The sequence below is a fragment of the Pituophis catenifer genome, unplaced genomic scaffold (assembly GCF_029215685.1).
Source record: "Pituophis catenifer annectens isolate HBS135680 unplaced genomic scaffold, rPitCat1.0.hap2 SCAF_7, whole genome shotgun sequence".
NCBI classification, from domain to species: Eukaryota; Metazoa; Chordata; class Lepidosauria; order Squamata; family Colubridae; genus Pituophis; species Pituophis catenifer.
Window position 1 is genome coordinate 4,467,656 of NW_027256887.1, and position 24,961 is coordinate 4,492,616.

A 24,961-nucleotide genomic window follows, 5' to 3' on the forward strand; every position below is an offset into this window, starting at 1 on the left:
TTCTCTATTTATTTATTTATTGGTTCGATTTATATGCCGTCCTTCTCCAGAGACTCAGGGCGGCTTACAATGCGTTAAACAATAGCCTTCATACTTTTGTATATACCTGCTTAGTAGGGCTTTCGCCCCCCACCCTAAGCGGTGTTCTATTTTATACAAAGTCAGCTTATTGCCCCCACAAACCGGGTCCTCATTTTACCTACCTCGAAAGGATGGAAGGCTGAGTCAACCTTGAGCCTGGTGAGATTTGAACTTGCAATAATTGCAGTCAGCTGGTGTTATTAAACAGTGCTTTAGTCTGCTGCACCACCAAGGCTCTTCTCTTCTCTTCTCTTCTCTTCTCTTCTCTTCTCTTCTCTTCTCTTCTCTTCTCTTCTCTTCTCTTCCCTTCCCTTCCCTTCCATTCCATTCCATTCCATTTGTTCTCAAGTCAGAACTAGAAATATTGCTGTATCCTTTTCACATAAAGAGTTATTGTACTTGCTTGAGGCCATGTGGGCAGAAGATCACAGATCACAGCTGGATCTGTTCCTTGTTGCCTATCAACTTAGACCCATTGAATTAAGTACTCTTTAGTCCTAAGGAAACCTTCAGAGGATTTTAAGCTAATTTGAGAATAAACCTTTGTGATTGGCTTCAGACATCGTGCAAACTCATGGATTTCTTAAGCTGTGAAGGAGGTGGGGGGGGGGTTCCCCCCGAGTAAACTCAAAGCCTTTATTGTCATTGTACCTCATGTATACAACGAAATTTGGTTTAGCCTCTCCTGGTGCAGTCCATACAAACCACGTATGGCTGAATTTGCACAATCTACCAAGCCGAAATAAAGAGACCCCAATAGCTAAATCCATGCCCTGTGATCAGCCTAACGAAAAAATGCTTTTAAAAGTAAAAATAAAAAAAAGCCTCTGATGATCGCGCGGCTCAGCTGGGATCATCAGAGGCTTTTCAAAGTATTTTTTTCCACAACCTCTTGGCTGAAGAGGTGGTAAACAACAGTGAGAAAAATCTACCCATGGAACAGAAGTTGCCTTTGGAAGTTGTGGGAGCTTCCCACTGTAGTTCACTGGAGGCCTTCAAGAAGAGACTGGACTGCCATCTGTCAGAAATGGGGTAGAGTATCCTGCTTAAGCAGGGGTTTGGACTAGATGTCCTCCACGGTCCCAACTCTGTTAATCTGTAAGGCACATCACTCTTAGGAACTTCAGTTAGCTATTCCCAACCATGTGGTCTTATATTATGGAGTTAGTTCTGCTTTCTCTCTCCTTGGTGAGATTTTCCTGGAAAGAGAACAGACAGAAACAGACACAGGAGGCTTACAATCGTGAGGTGAAATAATATTTCATCTCCATCAAATCCCAAGAACGAGGCAATTGTTCCCTTCTCACTTCTGAGATCAAAGAAGCAGGTAAGTGTGAAAAGCACAGGGCGTGTACAAATAACTTTTCTGTCAGCTCGTCTTCCTTCTTGATGTCTGGCACCTGCAGAAACCACTTGGGTGGTTGATGCAAGCGGGGGGGGGGGGGACTGAAATCCATCAGACCACGAAAAGAATCATCTTTGCCGAACCCCCAAATAGGATCAAAGAGAAGATCTGTGAAATGCTACCGGTTTGGCCCGGTTCGGCCGAATCAGTAATGATGGCAGTGGGTGGTTCGGAGAACCGGTAGCGATGGCAGTGCGAGGCTCCGCCCACTCACCTGGTTGTCATTACTTCCTGGTTTTAATCAGGAAGTAACCTGTTTTTTTACCCTCTGCGCATGTGCAGAATTGTTTGTGCATGCACAGAGATTCCGCGGCACATGCATTTCCGAATTGGTAGGGAACGTAAGTAGATTTCACCCCTGTGTCTACCCCTTTTCTAGGATAAGAAGAAATGTTTCACCTGCGATTCCAGGCATCCCTATCACCCACTTTTCCAAACCAACAGTCACTTTATCGAAAACGTGGTTACCCATTCGGAACGCGATTGGAAGAAGTGGTGGCAATCTGAAAACGGTGAGTGGCTCCAGCCGGTTTTATTTCTTTAGCCAATTGGCTTTGGCTGTTATCTGCTCGACTTCCATCTGACAATTTCACGAGCGAAGTGGCAAATCCCTGTCTGGACAGAAAGGTTAATACTTGGTTGGTAGCAAAGTCAGGTTCTAAAATTATCCAACGAAATCCATTGATGGCTCGGTGCCTAACATCAAGCAGAGTGACAGCCGTTTCCAACAAGACACATGTCACATTTGGAACGAGAGCAGATTTCAATCATTTGCAGCATCATTGAATATCTTCTATTTAACAGAATAATAGTTCCACTGGTTAATTGTTCTAACTGTCAGGAAATTTCTCCTTAGTTCTAGGTTGCTTCTCTCCTTGATTAGTTTCCACCCATTGCTTCTTCTCCTGGCCTCAGGTGCTTTGGAGAATAGCTTGACTCCCTCTTCTTTGTGGCAGCCCCTCAAATATTGGATGACTGCTATCATGTCACCCCTAGTCCTTCTTCTCAGTAGATTAGCCATACCCAATTCCTGCAACCGTTCTTTATATGTTTTAGTCTCCAGCCCCCTAATCCTCTTTATTGCTCTTCTCTGCACTCTTTCCAGAGTCTCAACATCTTTTCTTTAATGTGGTAACCAAAACTAGATGCAGTATTCCAGGTGTAGAATACCTGGATGCTAAAGATGTAAATATTTTAAGGTTTAAAGATGCTAAAATGACACTAGCCCATTCAATTCTGTTGGAGAAATGCAACAAGCAAATAATAATAATAATAAAAAAATAGGATCAAGAAATTTTACATTTGAATGGTTGTCATTTTTAATTCGATTCTCTGTCTGTGACCCTAATACACCAATTCATTATTATCTAAAATTAATGGAATCGGACAGAGTAAAAATGTGTGTTTTGTAAAGCTTGCACATTGGGGGGGGGGGATGTTCCTTGCAAAATAATTGTGATCGTTCTGTTATTAATCAAGACAATTATAAAAATTGTTTGAGAGTTGGAAGCATAAACCATCAAATTGAGTTAGTTTAACCATGCCCCCAGAAAATTTACCTCAGAGGTACCACAAAATGTCAATTCCCCTGGCCATTTTCTTTTGAAAATAAAATATATCCTTAAAGTGGTTTCTAGAAGGTAGACTCTAAATCAATGATGGGATTCAGCCGGTTCGTGATGGTTCAGGCGAACCGATTGTTAAATTGTTGGCTGGCCCCGCCCCTTCCAGGAGTTCCCACGTGCCCCGTTTTGGCTCCCAGGTAGGTGCAGGGAGGTCTACTAGGCCCAAAATGGGGCATGGGGGGGGATTGCGACTTGCCCCCCCCCCGTGGCCTGTTTTTGCTCCCAGGTGCAGGAGGCCAAGTGCTGCCTGTCACACCCCCTAGCCACGTCCATCATGGCCACACCCACCCAGCCGGTCATTAGGGCAGAGAACCGGTTGTTAAATTATTTGAATCCAACCACTGCCCTAAATGCTATTAATTCATCAAAAAGGGGAGACCATAAATATTTCCTGTTTTTGTTCTTTTTCCTATTATCTGCATCTGGCTTATTAATTCGCAGGTGTCGACCATGTCAGTATTCAGCTGGACTTGGAAAACATGTTTCAGTTCAGTCACCTTATTCTGATTTTCAAGGTACCAAAAATACAGTATTTAAATTATTTAATCGCTTGGTAGAATTGTTTAGAGCAGGTAACATTCAGGTAACATCTGCTTTTATCTTGTTTAGAATCAACATTGTGCATCTCAGAATTTCTTAGCTGCTGTTGACTAGGACCTGCGATCACCTGGAAGGCAATTTACCTTTTGAAAAAAAAAAAAAAAGATATGCACTTCTTGTATTTCATTAGTGGGAAAAAAAGGTGGTTTTTTTTATACCCCTTTCAGCATTTTTTTTCATATTTAGGACTTCCTAAATTTAGCTTGTTTAGGATTTCAAAATGGGCGCTTTAGCCTGACTTCACGATGCCAACTTTTGCAACGGATCCGAATAAACCGCTCATGCTTCAGCTAACATTTCTAGCAACAATTCAATGAGGCGTATCGTCTCCTCAGCTTTTAAATCTGATTTAATCTGGCTAAGACTTGCCTGTGGCAACAGGTAAAACAGGGGAGATTTGCAGTATATATTTTGGCAGGAATGCACAGATTGATTGCATTCTACTAATGGCTTCGGTCCGTGATGGCGAATCTATGGCATGCGTGCCACAGGTGGCACGTGGAGCCATATCTGTGGCACACGAGCATTGCCCTAGCTCAGCTCCAGCGCGCGTTTGCGTGCTGGCCAGTTGATTTTCGGGCCTTCCAATCCCACTGGAAGTCGGGAAACGGGCTGTTTCCGACCTCCAAAGGGCCTCCAGGGGGATGGGGAAGGCTGTTTTTGCCCTCCCCAGGCTCCAAGAAAGCCTCTGGAGCCTCGGGAGGGTGAAAAACGGACCTACCAGGCCCACCATGCCATCATGTGCCAAAAGTGGGGGAAGTGGGGGAGGTGTCGCACACGCATTGAATTATGGGTGTGGACACGTGCATGTGCAAACCCCCCCCCCATGTTTCCCCCGCTTTTGGCACACAACGGCAAAAAGGTTAGCCATCACTGGCTTAGGTAATGGGTCCCCAATCCCTGGTCCGTGGACCAGCACTGGGCCATGGCCAGAGGTGGTATTCACTTACCTTCACTATGGATTCGTAAATAGTTCATAAACTGGTTTGCTTTGTTCACACGTGGCACCTCTGTGTATGCGCAGAGGGTCAAAAACGGGATGTGATGACATCCGGTGGGCAGAGCCTCCCGCAGCCGCCGCTACTGGTTTGCCCGAACCGGATAGAACCAGCTGAATGCCACCACTGGCCACGGCATGCCAGAAACCAGGCCCAGCGAAAAAGCGAAGCCGCATCCGTGGGATGCAGGCAGCACACGAATCCTCACCCCCTCTAGCTCATGGAAATACCTCTTTCCATAGAACCGGTCCCTGGTGCCCCAAAGGTTGGGGGCCACTGGCTTAGGTTGTTTACCAATACTTGCAGCTAATCGATCTGATCAGCCCAGGATCAAGTGGCTCTATTTTTTGCTACCAGCTGGAAATGTTACCAAACCCCAAATAAATACAGAGAGAGAGAGAGAGAGAGAGAGAGAGAGAGAGAGAGAGAGAGAGAGAGAGAGAGAGAGAGAGAGAGGTAATCCTTGATTTAAATTAGTTCGTTTAGTGACCGTTTGAAGTTACAATGGTACTGAATAAAGGGCCTTATTATGACCATGTTTCTTCAGAGAGCTGAAGAAGCTTCTTGGATGAGAAGCGAAACGTCTTCAAAGAAAAACCCCAGAAAATCCAGGTGCCTCTTGGAAAAAAAGCATCTTTGTTGGGAATGATGGTTTACAATTTTGTGATTAAGTGTCATAAAAGTTTCTAGGTAACAGGCTTAACAATGAGCTATTATCAACTATGGTTAAAACTTGAGATCCAGTGGTGTCTCTTTCTTCAAATATAGGTCAGATTCTTCTTAGGTCATTGCAAACTTTTGAAAAGAGTTTTTATAGGGGCATGGTGAAAGCTTGAATTAGGATTAGTTAATGTAGGAAGTTAGCACCCACCCCTCTCCTAGGAAAATGAGGTATTTTAGGAAATATTAAAAGGGCAGAATATTTCCCTTAAAAGCAGGGGTGAAATCCAGCAGGTTCTGACAGGTTCTGGAGAACCGGTAGCAGAAATTTTGAGCAGTTCAGAGAACCAGCAGCAGAAATTTTGAGTAGTTCGGAGAATCGGCAAATACCACCTCTGGCTGGACCCAGAGTGGGTGGGAATGGAGATTTTGCAGTATCCTTCCCCTGCCATGCCCGCCAAGCCACGTCCACCAAGCCACACCACGCCCACCAAGCCACGCCCACAGAACCGGTAGTAAAAAAAAAAAATTGGATTTCACCACCGCCTAAAAGGGAGGCAGAATCTCAGTCCTCTCCCACTTTGTCAATGGGCCATTAAGGCCTGGGCCAGTCTCTTCTACATAGATCTACCTCCTTCAGGCAGAGCCATAATAGGACTTGCCCAAAGCCCTTTCATTACATCATCACCCAGCGAGAGTCAACCAAGCCTAGGACACAGACAACCTACAAAGTTACCCCTGCATGGCCCCATGGGAGTCCGACAACCAATCAGAATACAAGCTCAAATTCAAAAGTCCAGAGATGGCATAAAACCCAGGCACTCTCAGCATCTCTCCCCTCCCCTTTTTTTTCTTCTTCACCCAAGATCTTCAAGGCATGTGATTCTGTCCGCCATTAAAACCATCTTTCCCAGCTTGTTTCCAGTGTCTTTCTTCCCCACTTGGAACTGAACCCAGAGGACATTTCTTCCAACATTAACAATCATAAATAGACAGTAGCTTAAACAATTCAGGGTCTCCGATGCTTACGTGTTCAGAATATAAAGTCCTACCAACCTGAAGGTGTATGTGTGTATCTCTTGTAGACTTTTCGTCCTGCCGCCATGTTGGTGGAACGTTCCTCAGATTATGGTCAAACCTGGAAGGTCTACAGATATTTTGCACAAAACTGCACTGCTGCTTTTCCTGACGTTCCTTCGAGGCCGCCCAAATCGGTTGGCGACCTTGTTTGTGACTCCAAGTATTCAGATATCGAACCGTCAACCGAAGGGGAAGTATGTATATAATTTCATTTTTGTGATTTTTTTCATTCTCCGTGCAATTACAGGGTTTCCTGCCTAGGCAGGGGGTTGGACTAGAAGACCTCCAAGGTCCCCTCCAACTCTGTTATTCTATTCTATTCTATTCTATTCTATTCTATTCTATTCTATTCTATTCTATTCTATTCTATTCTATATTCCATTCCATTTCATATTTTCTATTCTATTCTATTCTATTCTATTCTATTCTATTCTATTCTATTCTATTCTATTCTATTCTATTCTATATTCCATTCCATTCCATTCCATATTTTCTATTCTATTCTATTCTATTCTATTCTATTCTATTCTATTCTATTCTATTCTATTCTATTCTTTTATCTTTTATTCTACTCTACTCTTTCCATATTCTATTCTATTCTATTCTATTCTATTCTATTCTATTCTATTCTATTCTATTCTATTCTATTCTATATTCCATTCCATATTTTCTATTCCATTCCATATTTTCTATTCCATTCCATATTTTCTATTCTATTCTATTCTATTCTATTCTATTCTATTCTATTCTATTCTATTCTATTCTATTCTATTCTATTCTAGTCTAGTCTAGTCTAGTCTAGTCTAGTCTAGTCCCTTCATTTCTATTTCTATTTCTATTCTTATACTTATTTTTTGATGTACAAATCTGTTCAAATTTCCTTAAAGTCAGAAAACTGCCGGACAGTTTTTATGGTTCATTCTGTAGTTAAGTATAGTTAGTCCTCAACTTACAACAGTTTGTGTACCCCAACTGAAGAGGAAATGCTACTAACTCAACTGAGCAGAAATGGATAGACTCACCTTGGAACTCAAGGATAAAAGCGAAATATTGTAGTATAAAATCTGGGCAAAATTCTACGAATGGTTAGATAAAAAGAGGATAGCCGAGACAAATGTGTAGTGTTAGACTGGAATTATTTATTTATTTATTTATTTATTTATTTATTTATTTATTTATTGGTTCGATTTATATGCCGCCCTTCTCCGGAGACTCAGGGCGGCTTACAATGCATTAAGCAATAGCCTTCCTACTTTTGTATCTACCTGCTTACTAGGGCTTTCGCCCCCCCCCCTCAAGCGGTGTTCTTTTTTATACAAAGTCAGCTTATTGCCCCCACAATCCGGGTCCTCATTTTACCTACCTCAAAAGGATGGAAGGCTGAGTCAGCCTTGAGCCTGGTGAGATTTGAACCTGCAGTAATTGCAGGCAGCTGGTGCAACATAATAGCACTTTAGTCTGCTGCACCACCAAGGCTCTTTTTTATATACGTTATTATAGATAAATATGTATGCGAATTGTATAGCTAGGTATATGTAGGTATAGATATATATAATTGTACAGGAAAAAGGTATAAATTACTTATTATTATAATACTATGTTTAAACAACGTATAAGGTGTAAGGAATATATTATTATATTATCATTAGTATATTATGTATTAGTTTAAAGTGTTGGAAGGTGCTTGGGACCAGTGATGTCATATCTATGTCCAACGTTTTTAATTTTGAAATACTAATAAAAAACATTTTTTTAAAAAAAAAAAACTTACAACAGTTTGCTTAGTGACCGCTCAAAGTTAGGACGGCACTAGAAAAAGGGACTTATGACCGTTTTTCACAATTACGACCATTGCACCATCCCCATGGTCACGTGTTCGAAATTCAAGCACTTTGCAACTGACTCATACTTATGACCGTTACTGTGTCCCAAGGTCAGGTCATCCCCTTTTGCGACCTTCTGACAAACGAAGTCAATGGAGAAGCCAGATTCGCTTAACAACCGGGTTACTAAGTTATCAGCTGCAGTGATTCATTTAACAACCATAATAGAACAATAGAATAACAGAGTTGGAGGGAACCTTGGAGGTCTTCTAGTCCAACCCCCCGGCAAGAAAGCTTGTAAAATGGCCCAAAACTCACTTAACAAATGTCTCACTGAACGACATAAATTTTGGGCTCAATTGTGGTTGTGAGTCGAGGACTACCTGTACTGGCAAGGAGTGAATTTCAGATCAATCTTTTCACGCGCTTATAAATATCATTTTGGATTTTGACAGGTTATTCTCAAAGTTCTGGACCCCAGTTTTGAGATAGAAAATTCTTACGATCCGCACATCCAAGGTAGGAATAGTTTGGATTTGAAGACTCTTTACCAATTCGGAGGAACTGGTAGTGGCTCAGAGGCTAAGACGCTGAGCTTGTCGATCGAAAGGTCGGCAGTTCAGTGGTTCGAATCCCTAGTGCCGCGTAACGGGGTGAGCTCCCGTGACTTGTCCCAGCTTTTGTCAACCTAGCAGTTCGAAAGCAGGTAAAAAATGCAAGTAGAAAAATAGGGACCACCTTTGGTGGGAAGGGAACAGTGTTCCGTGCGCCTTTGGCATTGAGTCATGCCGGCCACATGACCACGGAGACGTCTTTGGACAGCGCTGGCTCTTCGGCTTTGAAACGGAGATGAGCACCGCCCCATAGAGTCGGGAACGACTAGCACATACGTGCGAGGGGAACCTTTACCTTCACCTTTACCAATTCTTCTTTGCTTTGATTCATTTGATAGCTTAGTGGTAGAACACAACTGTTAATAAAGTGAGGGGACTTTGGTGCTCTCTGAGCTTGCTTATTTTCTTGGAGACGTTTCATGACCCAACTCAGTAACATCATCAGTGCTATCTTAGTAAGGAGTGTTGTTTGCTGTCAGTTTATAATCCGGTGACTTGCCTGTCTCTGTGGGTGGGGGCGGTTTTAGGATTTCTTTGGTTGGGCTGTTTACTGTTGGTTCTTTGGCAGTTTCTTGATTGGGGTATTGCTTACTTGATCGTTGGTCTGAAGCAGTGCTGGGTTTCAATTTTTTTTACTACCAGTTCTGTGGGTGTGGCTTGGTGGGCGTGGCATAGCTTGGTGGGCGTGGCTTGGTGGGCTGGGGAAGGATACCGTAAAATCTCCATTCCCTCCCCACTCCAGGGGAAGCTTACTGCAAAATCCCCATTTCCTCCCGATCAGCTGGGACTCGGGAGGCAGAGAATAGATGGGGGTGGGGCCAGTCAGAATTTTTACGACGGGTTCTCCGAACTACTCAAAATTTCCGCTACCGGTTCTTCAGAACTGGTCAGAACCTGCTGAAACCCACCTCTGGTCTGAAGTTAACCTTGGAGTGAAATGTCAAGGAATTCCTAGAGTCTTTTTGTCTACACACATAGACAGTAACAACATCTATAGACTATGCAAAAAAGACAATCAACCAGCCAGAGGTAGGCGGCACACGAATTAACAACCGGTTCGCCCAGCACTGAAAATGTGAGCGCGCGCGGCCTTCCGCGCAAGCACTTTGCTCTCGCACGCGGCTTGCATGCATGCGGACGGCTTAAAAAACGTGGCTAAACAGGACAGCATAGCGCCGGAGCGAGTGCCCGCAGGTTGTAACTACCGATTCGCTCGAACCGGTCCGAACCAGCAGCAGCCCACCACTGCAACCAGCCTAAAAGAGAAAAAGGACTCCAGCACCTCTCCACCAGCAATCAGATCAGCACAGATTAATTCCAAGGTTACAAGGTGACTCTGGGTGATTTGCAGGTTATAAAACAAATTAAAAATAGTTAAAAAGATTTTTTTAAAAAAATATAAACAGCACAAAGTTAAAATGTGATTAAGAACGGTACAAAACCTGAACTGAGAGAGCTAAGAGCCCAATTGGACAGGAATGAGGTCCTTTCACCCTATCAGCTACTGTTATGGACGTTGTTGTAATAATATATCGATATAATATTACGTCCGCCATTATGGATATTATTTTGAGCTGAGCTGATTTCAAATTTCCCCAAATTTTCATTGCAGAGCTGGTTGCTTTTACAAATCTGAGAATCAATTTTACAAAGCTTCACACGTTGGGGGATACTTTACTTGGAGAAAAGAAACGGAATCTTCTGGGAAAATACTACTACGCCCTTTATGAAATGGTTGTTCACGGAAGGTGCATGTGCAACGGCCACGCCAGCCACTGTGGACCTGGGGAAAATCTGCGAGGGGATGTCTTCCACGAGCCTGGGATGGTGAGTCGAAAAAGTTCTCTTTTCAGAAGACTCCTGTCAACTCGCAAAGCATCCCTGGCCTGCTCTCGAGTTGCCATACGCAGGGGGGACGGGAAAACCAACTTTGCAGCTGCAGCGAGGCAGTACGTCAATCAAAACAAAAGCACATTCCAGCCATATCTCTGTCAAGGCCATCTCCGCGGTTACTCACAGTGGCCGGAGGGGAGTGATCTCTACAATCTGCAAAATTGTAGTGTATGTATGTATGTATGTATGTATGTATGTATGTATATATATATATATATATATATATATATATATATATATATATATATGTATATGTATATGTATATGTATATGTATATGTATATGTATATGTATATGTATATGTATATGTATATGTATATGTATATGTATATATATATAAAGAGAGAGAGAGAGAGAGAGAGAGAGAGACAGACAGACAGACAGAGACAGAGACAGAGACAGAAAGAGAGAGAGAGAATAGATAAAGAGACAGAGGCAGAAATAGGGAGTTGATAGAGAGATAGAGAGGGAGGGAGGGAGGGAGAAAGGGGGGAGAGGGACAGAGAGCACAGTAGCAATAGCACTTAGACTTATATACCTCTTTATAGTGTTTTACAGCCCTTTCTAAGTGTTTACAGAGTCAGCATATTGCCCCCAACAATCTGGGCCTTCATTTTACTGACTTTGGAAGGATGGAAGGCGGAGTTAAACTTGAGCCAGTCAGGATCGAACTGCTGAACTGCAGGCAGTTGGCAGTCAGCAGAATTAGCCTGCAATAGTGCATTCTAACCACTGCACCACCACGGCAGAGTTTCATAAAGATGGGTAATGACGTATGCATATAAATGTACCCATTTTATTGTGGATATGCTGTTCATCCTTGTGGCCCATGCCCAAACTTCATGTCTAGCAGGCCACGTCAGAGGAACGCAAAGCACTGGAAGTGCCAACATGCACTTCCATAATATTCATTGATGTGTTTCAGGTCTACGGAAACTGCCTTTGTGAACACAACACAGACGGTTTGTTCTGTGAACGATGCAAAGATTTCTACAATGATGTCCCTTGGAGGCCGGCTGAAGGATCCCAGGAAAATGCTTGCCGAAGTATTCCAGTGATTGGCTTAATTTTTACCAGATTTGTGGATAATAACCGCCCATTACCCTGCCAAATCTCCATTGGAGTGGCAGTGTCAAGTGCTGGGAAAATCAGGAGATCCAGGCAGTTCAAATGAGCATAAAGATTTATTGCAAGCTTAAGCTCTCTACAAGAATCTGGCCAACTAACAGTCAAGAGAAATGAGTGGGAGATAAGAATAGAAAGGAATTCAAAATGGGCTGGACTTAGATTTCTTGTGGGTGCACATGACATGTTTGACCCTTCAGCCTGGTCATCTCCTACAGGCAGACTGAAATTTCATGCTACAGGTAGTCCTCAGTTAACAATAGTTCATCGAGTGACTGTTTGATTGGATGATGGTGCTAAACGAGGACCCTAACTCCTCCAAGTTGCAACCATCACAGTGGGTCCTGGTCATGTGATTCGGGTGCTTAGCAACTGGCTTGCAATTATGATGTTGCAGCATCCCACAGTCATGTGATCGACAACAAGCAAAATCCATAGAGAAGGCGGAAGGAAGTTGTAAATGGTGATCGAATGACATCATGCCTAACAACCGCAATCGGAACTGCGGTAGTAACTCGGTGCAGTCACACTTCGTTAACAGTTTGTGACCCCATCTCACAGCGATGGAGTTTCTGGTCCCAATTACAATCGTTAACTGAGGGCTAGCTGTATTTTACTTTAATTATTTATATCGATGCCTAACTCACAATTGTGACTTTGGGTCAGCGGTCGGCAACCTTAAACACTCAAAGAGCCCCAAAGATCCTAATCGGAAGCCCCCTGTTCAATTCTGGAGCTGACCAGAAGTCCAGTTCCCCCACCATAGAGTCTCCACCTAGCGCAGCGTCCTTTTTCCTCTACCTGTCCTAATAGAAAGCTCTATCAATTGTGGAGCCAACCGGTGACAGGGAGCCACAGCAGAGAGATGAAAGAGCCACAACGGCTCCAGAGCCACGGGTTGCTGACTCCTGCTCTGGGTGGTGTAAACATACTAAAGCAACAGCTGCGAATAGAATAGAATAGAATAGAATAGAATAGAATAGAATAGAATAGAATAGAATAGAATAGAATAGAATAGAATAGAACAGCCTCCCACCGGCCAGTACGCTCTCATAGAGAGGGGCTCCTCCGGGTGCCGTCAGCCAAACAGTGTCGACTGGCGGCCCCCAGGGGGAGGGCCTTCTCTTTGGGGGCACCCACTATCTGGAACGAGCTCCTCCCGGAGATACGGAGGATCCCGGATCTGCGCACTTTCCACCGTGCTCTTAAAACCCTCCTATTCCAGCAAGCCGGCCTGGCCTAATTTTCTCCCCTTTCTTTTAAATTTTTAAATTGGAATTTTAATTTGTTTTAAATTATTGGGATTTTTAATTGCCTTGGGCTAAATTATTTAATTTGGTTTTAATTATGTTTCTAACTTTTGTATTTATGTATTTTATTTTGTGCCTGTTCACCGCCCTGAGTCCTTCGGGAGTAGGGCGGTATATAAATGTAATAAAACAAACAAACAAACAAATAAAACAAACAGAACAGCAGAGCAAAGCAGAGCAGAGCAGAGCAGAGCACAGAACAGAACAGAACAGAACAGAACAGAACAGAATAGAATAGAACAGGAATAAAGAATAGAACAGAACAGAATAGGGAACGAAACGGAACGGAACAGAACAGAACAGAACAGAACAGAACAGAACAGAACAGAACAGAGCAGAATAAAATAGATGCATCTGGTTCTTATTGGTGTGTGAGGGCCCCGTTATGTTTGCTTTCTCTTTCAGAATGTGAATGCAATGGTCATTCAGAGAGTTGCCACTTTGATATGGCCATGTACCTTGCTAACAACCGTACCAGTGGCGGAGTTTGCGATGACTGTCAGCACAACACAACGGGGCAGCACTGTGGACGGTGCAAGCCTTTTTTTTATCAGGATCCCCAGAAGGCCATGGCGGATCCTCATGCGTGTGTCCGTAAGTGTGAAGCGCTTGTGAGATAATCCAGAGGGTTGGATTCAGACAATTCGTGGGACTTGCTCGGTTTAACTCGACTCGTATCAATTTGGGCGATGTATCCAAAAGTTACGTTGCTCCTTTGTACCTCGTACATCGGTATTCGTCTGTCTGTCTCTAGCTTGCGACTGCGATCCAGAAGGCACTCTGCAAAAGGGGCTGTGCCAGGATCATTCGGATCCTGTCCTTGGAACCATTGCTGGCCAGTGTCGTTGCAAACCCAATGTTGAAGGTGTCCGTTGTGACAAGTGCAAGCCACACTACTATGGAATAAATGGAAGTGATCCGCTCGGCTGTCAGGGTACGAATTTTTCTTTCGTTTTCTTGCGATTCAGGTCTTGTAGTCAGGGTGAAAAAAAAAACCCTGCAAACATGAGTTGTATTTCAAGAGCCTTGGTGGTGCAGCGGACTAAGTGCTGTTATGCAGCACTTAGCTGCCAGCTGCCTGCAATTAGCGCGAGTTCAAATCTCACCAGGCTCAAGGTTGAACTCAGCCTTCCATCCTTCCGAGGTAGGTAAATTGAGGACCCTGATTGTGGGGGTAATAAGCTGACTTTGTAGAAACACTGCTTATGGGGGGGGGGCAAAAGCCCTAATAAGCAGGTATATACAAAAAGATTGAAGGCTATTGCTATAAGTGCATTGTAAGCCTCCCTGAGTCTTCAGAGGAGGGCGGCATATAAATTGAACTAATAAATAAATAAATAAATAAATAAATAAATAAATAAATAAATAAATAAATAAATAAATAAATAAATAAATAAATAAATAAATAAAATATCAGTTGCCCGCCTTGAAATTCTAACATTTCACTGGTATTGCTATATAGCAGTGTTGGCGAACCTTTTCGGCACCGAGTGCTGAAACGGGAGCGCGGGAAACCGGAAGAGCAGCTCCTTGTTGCGCACATGCTTGAGTGCCAGAAATCGGAACAGCAGTTCCTGGCACGCGCATGCACACGCCAGGAAACTCAGTTTCCAGTTTCTGGTGTGTGTATACGCGCCTGTCACCTGGACTTCTGATTTCTGGCACATATGTCCGCACGAAGAACAGCTGGCCGTCGCACATGCGTGTGCCAGAAACCAGAAAAGCAACGGGCGACAGCTGGTGTGCCCGGAGAGATGGCTCTGCATGTCACTTACAGCACGCGTGCCGTAGGTTTGCCATCACTGCTATGTAGTTTTGACTAACCGATCAGGTTGTTTCTGCTGCCGTCCATTTCTCACCCAAATGGTTTATCTGGAATTCTGTCTTTTCAGCTTGCAGGTGTCACTCAGCGGGAAGTTTGCCTTTCTCTGTCTGCAACCCAGAATCCGGAAAGTGTGTGTGCCAGGAATTTGTCACCGGACAACGTTGTGAACGCTGTCTTGTATGTATTGAGAAGTTTTTCAAGTAGAGTTTCTTGCTGAGGACTTTCCTTAGAGGCCTTCCCTTTGTTTTCTCTGCCTTTTAATCCGAATATCAGGGTCACTAATATATACAGGTAGTCCTCAACTTACAACAGTGACCGTTTGGCACAGGGGTGGGCTTTAAAAAATTTAGTAAGGGGTTCTCTGCCTGGTTGCTGGGTGGGTGTGGCCTAGTTGGCCTCCTGTATCATGTGGGGAGGGGGTTGCCCTCCCCAGGCTCTGGAGGCTTTTCTTGAACCTCTGGGAGGGCAAAAACGGCCTCCCCAGGCTCTGGAGGCCCTCTGGAGGGCCCGTTTCCGGCCTTCCTGAACTTCTGATAGGCCCATTTTTCACCCTCCCTAAGCCTCTGTGCATGCCCTACAGTTAACTGCCTCCAAAATGGGCCGTGTGGGGACTCCTGGAAGGGGAGGGTTGGGCGGGGCCAGCCAGGAGTGGGATTTCAGAGTTCTCTGAACTGCACAGAATCTTAGCTAGAGGTTCTCCCGAACCCCTGCGAACCCCCAGGAGCCCACTCCTGGTTTGACATTACAATGGCACTGAAAACAGTGATTCATGACTGTTTTTCACACATACGACCATTGCAGCATCCCCGTGACACGTGATCAAAATCCAGATGCTTCTCAATTGCCTCGTATTTATGACGGTTTCTGTGTCCTGGGGGGTCATGTGATCCCCTTCTGCAACCTTCTGACGTCGATGGGGGAAGCCCGATTCACTTAACCACCGTGTTATTAATTTAACAACTGCAACGAATCATTTAGCACCTGCAGCAAGGAAGGTCGTAAAATGAGGCAGAGCTCACTTAACCATTCTGGCAAGAAACGTTGTAAAATGGGGTAAAACTGATTGAACAAATGTCTCACTTAACAACGGAAACGTTGGGCTCAATTGTCATAAATTGAGGACCATCTGTGTATTTTTTTTAATTGAATTCACACACTGGGGTATTGACTCCATTTCAATTTCTTTTCCATCGTAGGAAGGATACTGGGGTCTTGGAAGTCATGTATATGGATGCTCCCCATGTGACTGTGACATTGGTGGTGCCTACAATAACTCGTAAGTTTCTATCTTAGCTCCTTCACAATATTTAGAAAAAAAAATAACTTAACAGTCCCCTGGAAAAAATAAGAGATGTACTAAAGATTCGTCTTTAAAAGAAAGCAATCCTTTTATTTCTTGTGTATAGGTAACCATAAGGTAAAGGTAAAGGTTCCCCTCGCACATATGTGCTAGTTGTTCCCAACTCTAGGGGGCGGTAGTCATCTTTGTTTCAAAGCCAAAGAGCCAGCGCTGTCCGAAGACGTCTCCGTGGTCATGCGGCCGGCATGACTCAACGCCAAAGGCGCACGGAACGCTGTTACCTTCCCACCAAAGGTGGTCCCTATTTTTCTACTTGCATTTTTGTTTTTTACGTGCTTTCGAACTGCTAGGTTGGCAGAAGCTGGGACAAGTAACGGGAGCTCACCCCGTTACGCAGCACGTAATGGGATTCGAACCACTGAGCTGCCGACCTTTCGATCGACAAGCTCAGCATCTTAGCCACTGAGCCACCGTGTCCCCTTTATAGGTAACCATACCTATGCACGTACACATTAAATTGAAATATCAGGCCATCTGAATCCGGGATGTCAAACTCAAAGCTCCGGGGGCCAAATCCGGACCAACATGGTGCTTAAATCGTCACAAAACACAGTGGACTAACTGTGACGATTCGCTTAACAACTACGGCAAGAAAGATCACAAAAAGGGGGGGGGCAAAACTCTCTCAAGACCTTTATATTTTACCAGGCTGGTCTGGCCTAACCTCTCCCATTCTCTTTTTAATGTAAATTTTAATGTAAATTTTAATTTGTTCTTAACCTGGGGTTTTAAATTTGTCTTGGGCTAAATTGATTTAATTCGATTTTACTTCTGCTCTTAAATTTTTGTATTCTATGTGTTTTATCTTGCGCCTGTTCACCGCCCTGAGTCCTTCGGGAGTAGGGCGGTATATAAATCAAATGAAATGAAATGAAAAAAATGAAAACCCAACAAATGTCTCACTTAACAACAGAAATTCGGGGCTCAATTTTTTGTCGTAAGTCGAGGACTACCTGTAATTGGTCAGAAAACTATTTCGAAGTCATCGCTTAGTCTTCTTTAGCTTCTTTTCACATTTTATTTTCCACTGTTTTTTCTTCCTAGGTGCTCATCTACCGACGGACAGTGTGACTGCCGATCTAATATAGTAGGCCGACAATGTAGCGAACCAAGTTTAGGCTACTTTTTCTTACCTTTGGATTATTATATATACGAAGCTGAAGATTCAACGCCTCTCCTTGGACCTCTGCCCTTGGTATTTTAATTAATTTTTTATCGGGTTACTAATAGTACAGATTAACATGTAGGATAGTCTTTTCTGGACCAGCGGGAAGCAGAGGACAACATGGAAAACTATAATTACAGGAAAAAGAAATTAATGCATTTTATTTTTTTATCTTTGACTGCCAGAAGCGACTAGTCTAGAGGTTAAGACGTTTGCCTCCCACGAACCCCAAAAAACGCAGGACACACAAAGTCCGTACAAACCTTAGTTTACTAATTAAGGACTACTAATGAGCTTTCTTAGTAGTTGTTCGAACACAAGTACAGTTTAAATCAGTCTTTCCTTAAATCAGTCTTTTCTGAACAAGGGCTGTTAATTTAACTTCATTAACAGCTGACAAGAATCCAAAGAATAATAACTCAATTCTGAGGCACAGTATTTCAGATAACCGTAATCTTACTGTGGTTGGCAGAATGCTCAGAAGCAATTTGCAGGAAAACTGACAAGAGAGAAACAAGAGCCGAATCAAACGTTTCTGGAATCAAGACGCGAAGGAATATGAACAAAGTTGTTTCCTGCAAATTGCATCAGTCTTTGTCCTTCCTTAAATAGGCTAGGGGAGTAGCCAATTAGCCCCAAGCCTTACTCTCAAGGAGACCTCCTCCTGAGGGGCCACTCCTGCCTTTTAACAGCTCTGCGCGCTCGTGCATCGAGAAGAGGCTCCTCCTCTTCTTCCTCTTCACTTATGGGAGCTTCTGGAGGTTCTGAAGGCCTCTGGCACCACATCTTCTCCAGCCTCCTCATTGTCTGACTCGAGCACCAGCTGCACAGGCTACTGGCGCAGCACCCACACCAGCCTCCTCACTGTCGGAATCAGCTACTAACTGCACAGGCCACTGACGGGCCACAACACTTGGAAGGTTGAGAGTTCAATCCTAGGCAGCAACAGATGTTTCTCTATTAGAGCGCAAAAAGAAAATATCTGCTGTGAACTCGGTGTCAGCATCAGGAAGGGCATCCGGCCAGTAAATGCTCAGCTCCATCCAATCGTTCCGACTGTACCTCGATTAAAGGGTCATCAAAAGAAATAACATATTTGTGGCTGCCATATTTATTGTAGCTTTTCCCAATCTGGCCTACAGAAAGTAGTTTATCTTCCTTTTCTTTCTCCTTTGTGATTTTTACTTCCTTTCATTAGCATAATAACTTCTGAAAACGGAGGTTTAACTTTCTTCCATTTAAATTTGTTGTTCAAAATGGCGGAAAGTTTCATTTCTACGGGGAAATTGAGACACAGTTTAAATTCTGTCACTTCCATGGTTGCCTAATTATTCATAATACGATTGCACAGAATACCATATTTTTCAGAGTATAAGATGCACTGGAGTATAAGATGCACCTTAGTTTTGGGGGAGGAAAATAAGAAAAAAGCTGATTGGTGGGTGGATCGGCCTCCCAGAATACCCCCAATCAGCTGTTCCCAGTGGTGAATTTTAGCAACAGGTTCATTGGTTGTGAGCTCTGTGCCTTGCTTTTTTTTTCTGCCTCAGAAAACCTCCAAAACAGAGCTTCAGAAAAAAAGGCTTTTTTTTCTGAAGCTCTGTTTGGAGGCTTTTTTTGTGAAGCTTCTTTCAGAGGCTTTTTTTGTGAAGCTTCTTTCAGAGGCTTTTTTTGTGAAGCTTCTTTCAGAGGCTTTTATTCTAAAGGACTATTTGTATTCTGTTCAATCTCCTTTCTTTGGTATTGGTATGTAGATTAACCTCTTCCTAATCTGTTGGTTATTCTGTCATTCTCCAGATTTGTTAGCATAGTTTGGTTAGAACCTTTACTGATTCATCTTTTGTTGCTTGCCATATTATTTTAGATATAAGCCTTTCTGAGGCTTTTTTTCCTGAAGTTTCTTTCAGAGGTTTCTTTCAGCCGCTGAAATCTCTGTTTGAAAGGCTGGGTGGGGCTACATTTGGAGTATAAAACGCATCCAGATTTTCACCCTCTTTTTGGAGGGAAAAAGGTGCGTCTTATACTCCGAAAAATATGGTATTTCTAACACCAGCTCTCAGATTGCGATACTGTTTATCATTTCAATATATTTATAAGGTTCAGCCAACAACCATGCCACGCTGTGATGTCTATTATAAGCAACAAGGCTACGATTTCACAATTGAAAATGGAAAAATTGTCTTGAAGAAGATGAAGAAAAGGGGCAACAGAAAACCGACAGCTGGACAAGTAAATCTAATATTTTTATTTTATTATCCTGTTTCCCCGAAAATAAGACCTAACTGGAAAATAAGCCCTAGCATGGTTTTTCAGGATGCTCGTAATTATAAGTCCAACCCCCCCAAAATAGGCCCCAGTTAAGATCTTTAAAGCGCTCCATGGCTTAGGACCTGGGTACTTACGAGACCGCCTTCTGCCACCGATAGCCTCCCATCGACCAGTACGCTCCCACAGAGAGGGACTCCTCAGGGTGCCGTCGGTCAAGCAATGTCGACTGGTGACCCCCAGGGGGAGAGCCTTCTCTGTGGGGGCACCTGCCCTCTGGAATGAGCTGCCCCCGGAGATTCATAGGATCCCCGACCTTTGCACCTTTCGCCGCGCCCTCAAAACGTTATTGTTTCACCAAGCAGGGCTGGCCTAAATGCTATTTTAATGGGTAGTTTCTATTTTAGCTCTTTTGGCCAAATTATTTAATATTTTTAAATTGTCTTTTAACTTTCATATAGTTGTGGGTTTTATTTTTGGCTGTACACCGCCCTGAGTCCTTCAGGAGAAGGGCGGTATAAAAATTTAATAAAATAAATAATAAAATAAATAAATCATCAGCCAGACGGATGCAATTAGTATCATATTTCCCCCAAAAGATGACCTAACCAGAAAATAAGCCCTAATGCATATTTTGGAGCAAAAACTAATATAAGACGGGGTCTTATTTTCGGGGAAACACGGTATTATTATTTATGAGACTTTTTATTCCAAAGTGATATCTTTGGAAGGTGGTAGACGAGAGACTAAAAGGCATGGTGCTTATTCTGTCAGCATATTGGGATTCACTTGGCTACTACCATGTTTCCCCGAAAATAAGACCCCTGTCTTATATTTTTTTGATCCGTGAAATAAGCGCTTGGCCTTATTTTCAGGGAGTTCTTATTATTTTAGGGCGCATGGAGCAAGATGGGGCTCCTCTTTCTGTCTTACTTGATTTCCAGCTCTGTCTCTGTTCTGTCCCCATCCCACACGCACACACACCAACAGACGTTCAAGAGTTAAAGACCAAACCAGCTGGCAAAATCCTTTTCCTTATGATAACGGAATTTGGCAACAACCTAGTGGCTGCCTGCCAAGAGTTTATTACTTACGAAGAGGAGAGATAACTTCTCCCCACTTCTGGTACATCAAAAGAAACAGCTCAATAATTACAGAGTCAATCAAGTCCAGAGATAATCCAGCAAAGTCTATAGCAAAAGTCCTGCAATGCAGAACCTTGTTCATCACAAGGTTTGACTGGCCACCACGCTCCCTTTTATACCTTGTGGGGTGTGGTCCAGTGACTCAGCCTAATCTCGGGCACGCCTTTTCTTCTGTTGCACATGCTTATCTCTGCGATGCTGGCGTGGATCCAGCCAAGACTCATTACCCTCATCACTGTCCATCTGTGGCTGCGTGGACGTGCTTGGCCCCAGCCCTATCTCTTGCCCTTCGGCAGACACCGAAGGCATTGCCAGAGAGGAGGGTCCTGGAGAGGGAGGCCTTGCCAACTCCTCTCCTTCACTCTCGAAGTCCTCTCCTGCCGATGACACAGGCTCAGGTAACGGAGTCACAACCAGAGGAAATGTCGGGGATTGGCTGCGCACGCATTTAAATATTTTTGGGGAGGGCTTATTTTCAGGGGGGCCTTATTTTAGCGCATGCACTCAAAAGGCTGATTGAGTTTATTATCAGGAGATGTCTTATTTTTGGGGGGAAAGGGTAGAATAATGTTTTTTAAAACCCTCTTTCAGAATCCGGTTCCTTTCAGCAGAAACCCAGCTCTTAATATTGTGATTAAAGAGGTTGTGCCTGGAAAATCTGTGACGTGGTCAGGACTGGGTTTCGTGCGTGTGCGAAGCGAAGCTGGCTTACGTTTTTTGATCAACAACATTCCATTTCCGATGGACTTTAATATCATCGTCCGTTATGAGCCAGAGGTAATGATTTATACGCCTAATTATTTCAATATTTTAAGAGAGACCCAAACCAAAAGCAAGAGCTCTGGAATAAGCAAAGTACTTGGACTTATAAAATGTTTTTAAAACACTAAACTGAAACCTGTCAGATTTATTATTACTATTATTATTACTATTATTATTATTATTATTATTATTATTATTATTATTATTATTATTATTAATTGAATTTGTATACCGCCCTACTCCCAAAGGACTCAGGGCGGTGAACAGCCAAATAAAATACATATAATACAAATGTTAAAAGAACATTAAAATACAATTAAATAATTGGCCCAGAAAACAAAATTTAAAACACCCCAAATTCATAAGACAAATTTAAAATTGAAGAATTTTAAAAATTTTAAAAAGTTTAAAAGAGAGGTTAGGCCAGGCCGGCCTGCTGGAAAAGAAATGTTTTGATGGCACGGCGGAAAGCACGCAGGTCCAGGATCCTCCGTATCTCCGGGGGGAGCTCGTTCCAGATGGCGGGTGCCCCCACAGAGAAGGCTCTTCGACTGGGGGCCGCCAGTTGACATTGTTTGGCCAACGGCACCCTGAAGTGCCCTCTCTATGGGAGCGTACTGGTCGGTGAGAGGCTACTGGTGGCAGAAGGCGGTCTCGTAAATACCCCGTTCCTAAGCCATGGAGCGTGCTAAAGGTGGTAACCAAAACCTTGAAGCGCACCCGGAAGACCACCAGGAGCCAGTGCAGCTCGCGCAGGAAGGGGGGGTCACATGGGAGCGCCCCGTCGCTCCCATAACCACCCATGCGGCCGCATTCTGGACCAGCTGGAGCCTCTGGGTGCTCCTCAAGGAGAGCCCCATGTAGAGAGTCATTCACCCTGACTGACATGTTTATTCCATTTTCAACCCTCAGTATTATGGATCCAAAGCAGTGGTGGGTTTCAAATTTTTTTACTACCAGTTCTGTGGGTATGGCTTGGTGGGCATGGCATGGCTTGGTGGGCGTGGCTGGTGGGCATGGCAGGGGAAGGATACTGTAAAATCTCCATTCCCACCCCACTCCAGGGGAAGGATACTGTAAAATCTCCATTCCCTCCCCAATCCAGGGGAAGGATACTGCAAAATCCCCATTTCGTCCCGATCAGCTGGGATTTGGGAGGCAGAGAATAGATGGGGGCGGGGCCAGTCAGAATGTTTACTACCGGTTCTCAGAACTACTCAAAATTACCACTACCGGTTTTCCAGAACTGGTTCAGAACCTGCTGAAACCCACCTCTGATCCAAAGGTTTTCTCATAGGCTACAATCCAAGAATGATCCCTGTCGAAACAAAAGGCCTTCAGATGTGATACCTACATAAGTTGTGTGATTTTGTGTCACCGTTGATTAGAGTGTGAACATCTGAATGGAATGAGAATTCAAGCAGCATAGCAATAGTATATTGAGAGAGCCAATTTGGTGTAGTAGTGTTCTGTCCCTGTACCACACACGCACCCCCACAGACGGCCTGGAGTTAATAAGCCACACAACAAAACTCTTTGAAGATAAAGCTGGCAGCAACCCAGTGGCTAGCTGCCAATTCAGACTTTACTCACACAAAACAAAGATTAGACTGCAAGCATTCCGATAAAACAGGCAGAGTTTCAACAATACAAGGATTAATCCAAATGCAGTCCGATAAAGCAGGCAAAATCCAGTAACGCAGAGATCATGGATTATTTCCAGTTTTTGCTTGTCACAAACTGAACCGGCCACGCAACCCACATATATACCCTGTGGGGTGTGGTCCAGTGACTCAGCTAATCTCTGGCACGCCTTCCCCTATGCTGCGCACGCTTCTCCCTGTGCCTCTGCCGAGGGTCCAGCCAGCACTTATCTTCTTCGTCGCTGTCCACCTGTGGCTGCGGGGACGTGCTTGGCTCTGAGCCTATCGTTTGGCCTTCGGTGTCCTCCAGAGGCATTGCCAGAGAGGAGGGTCCTGGAGAGGGAGGCCTTGCCAACTCCTCTCCCTCACTCTCAGAGTCTGCATCTGTCGATAGCCCAGGCTCAGGCAACGGAGCCACAACAAGTAGCTAAGGCACCAGGCTAGAGACCAGGAGATGGCGAGTTCTAGTCCCACCTTAGTCATCAAAGCCAGCTGGGTGACTTTGAGCCAGACATGGTCCCACAGCCTGATCGACCTCACATGGTGGTGGTTGTGAGGACAATAGGTGGAGGAAAGTGCATTATAAATAATGTGTTAGATAAAGTGTATTAGATAAGCTCACCAGTGGTGGGATTCAAATAATTTAACAACTGGTTCTCTGCCCTAATGACTGGCTGGGTGGGCGTGGCCATTGTGGGTGTGGCCAGGGGTGTGTGTAACCAGTGGTGGGTTTCAAATTTTTTTACTATTTTGAATATTCTACTATGTTGAACAGCTCTTTCGTTTCATTTCCTGGTCCAATAACTCAGTATGCTCTTGTTGACATCTCTCATAAAGTTGGAAATGTTTAGACGTTGTTTGAATCTTGGTTATTGTTGTTTTTCACCCAAACATCCAGGCTTCAGCTGACTGGAGAGCAACCATTGTTGTTAAGACTTCTGGTCCTGTAGGAAGCAAACACTGCAAGAACCGAGTTGCTCTGGAAGAACCACGGTTCCTTGATCTGCCATCCACAAGGAGGTCTGGTATTCACTTTTTAAAAATTAAAATGAATAGAATAGGAATAGGAATAGGAATAGGAATAGGAATGGAATGGAATACGGAATACGGAATACGGAATACGGAATACGGAATACGGAATACGGAATACGGAATACGGAAGGGAAGGGAGGAGAGGAGAGGAGAGGAGAAGAGAAGAGAAGAGAAGAGAAGAGAAGAGAAGAGAAGAGAAGAGAAGAGAAGAGAAGAGAAGAATGGAATGGAATATAGAATATAGAATATAGAATATAGAATATAGAATATAGAATATAGAATATAGAATATAGAATATAGAATATAGAGTAGAATAGAATGGAATAGAATGGAATACAGAATATGGAATACGGAATACGGAATACGGAATACGGAATATGGAATACAGAAGGGAAGGGAGGAGAGGAGAGGAGAGGAGAGGAGAGGAGAGGAGAGGAGAGGAGAGGAGAGGAGAGGAGAGGAGAAGAGAAGAGAAGAGAAGAGAAGAGAAGAGAAGAGAAGAGAAGAGAAGAGAAGAGAAGAGAAGAGTAGAATGGAATGGAAGAGTGGA

The 24,961-nt window shown here is 43.8% G+C and overlaps 1 protein-coding gene across 1 annotated transcript in view; it reads left to right on the top strand.

Moving 5' to 3' along the window:
- The window catches only part of LAMB4 (laminin subunit beta 4), a 63,325-nt gene that overhangs the window by 9,225 nt on the left and 29,139 nt on the right, over nucleotides 1-24,961 (top strand). Inside the window, exons 3-16 of the mRNA XM_070946680.1 lie at nucleotides 1,866-1,998; nucleotides 3,553-3,626; nucleotides 6,455-6,643; nucleotides 8,728-8,791; nucleotides 10,499-10,713; nucleotides 11,705-11,825; nucleotides 13,620-13,808; nucleotides 13,969-14,148; nucleotides 15,107-15,216; nucleotides 16,236-16,315; nucleotides 17,444-17,594; nucleotides 19,662-19,793; nucleotides 21,566-21,751; nucleotides 24,278-24,399. Of these exons, the coding sequence (XP_070802781.1) occupies nucleotides 1,866-1,998; nucleotides 3,553-3,626; nucleotides 6,455-6,643; nucleotides 8,728-8,791; nucleotides 10,499-10,713; nucleotides 11,705-11,825; nucleotides 13,620-13,808; nucleotides 13,969-14,148; nucleotides 15,107-15,216; nucleotides 16,236-16,315; nucleotides 17,444-17,594; nucleotides 19,662-19,793; nucleotides 21,566-21,751; nucleotides 24,278-24,399 (1,946 nt within the window). The remainder of the gene's footprint in view (nucleotides 1-1,865; nucleotides 1,999-3,552; nucleotides 3,627-6,454; nucleotides 6,644-8,727; nucleotides 8,792-10,498; nucleotides 10,714-11,704; nucleotides 11,826-13,619; nucleotides 13,809-13,968; nucleotides 14,149-15,106; nucleotides 15,217-16,235; nucleotides 16,316-17,443; nucleotides 17,595-19,661; nucleotides 19,794-21,565; nucleotides 21,752-24,277; nucleotides 24,400-24,961) is intronic.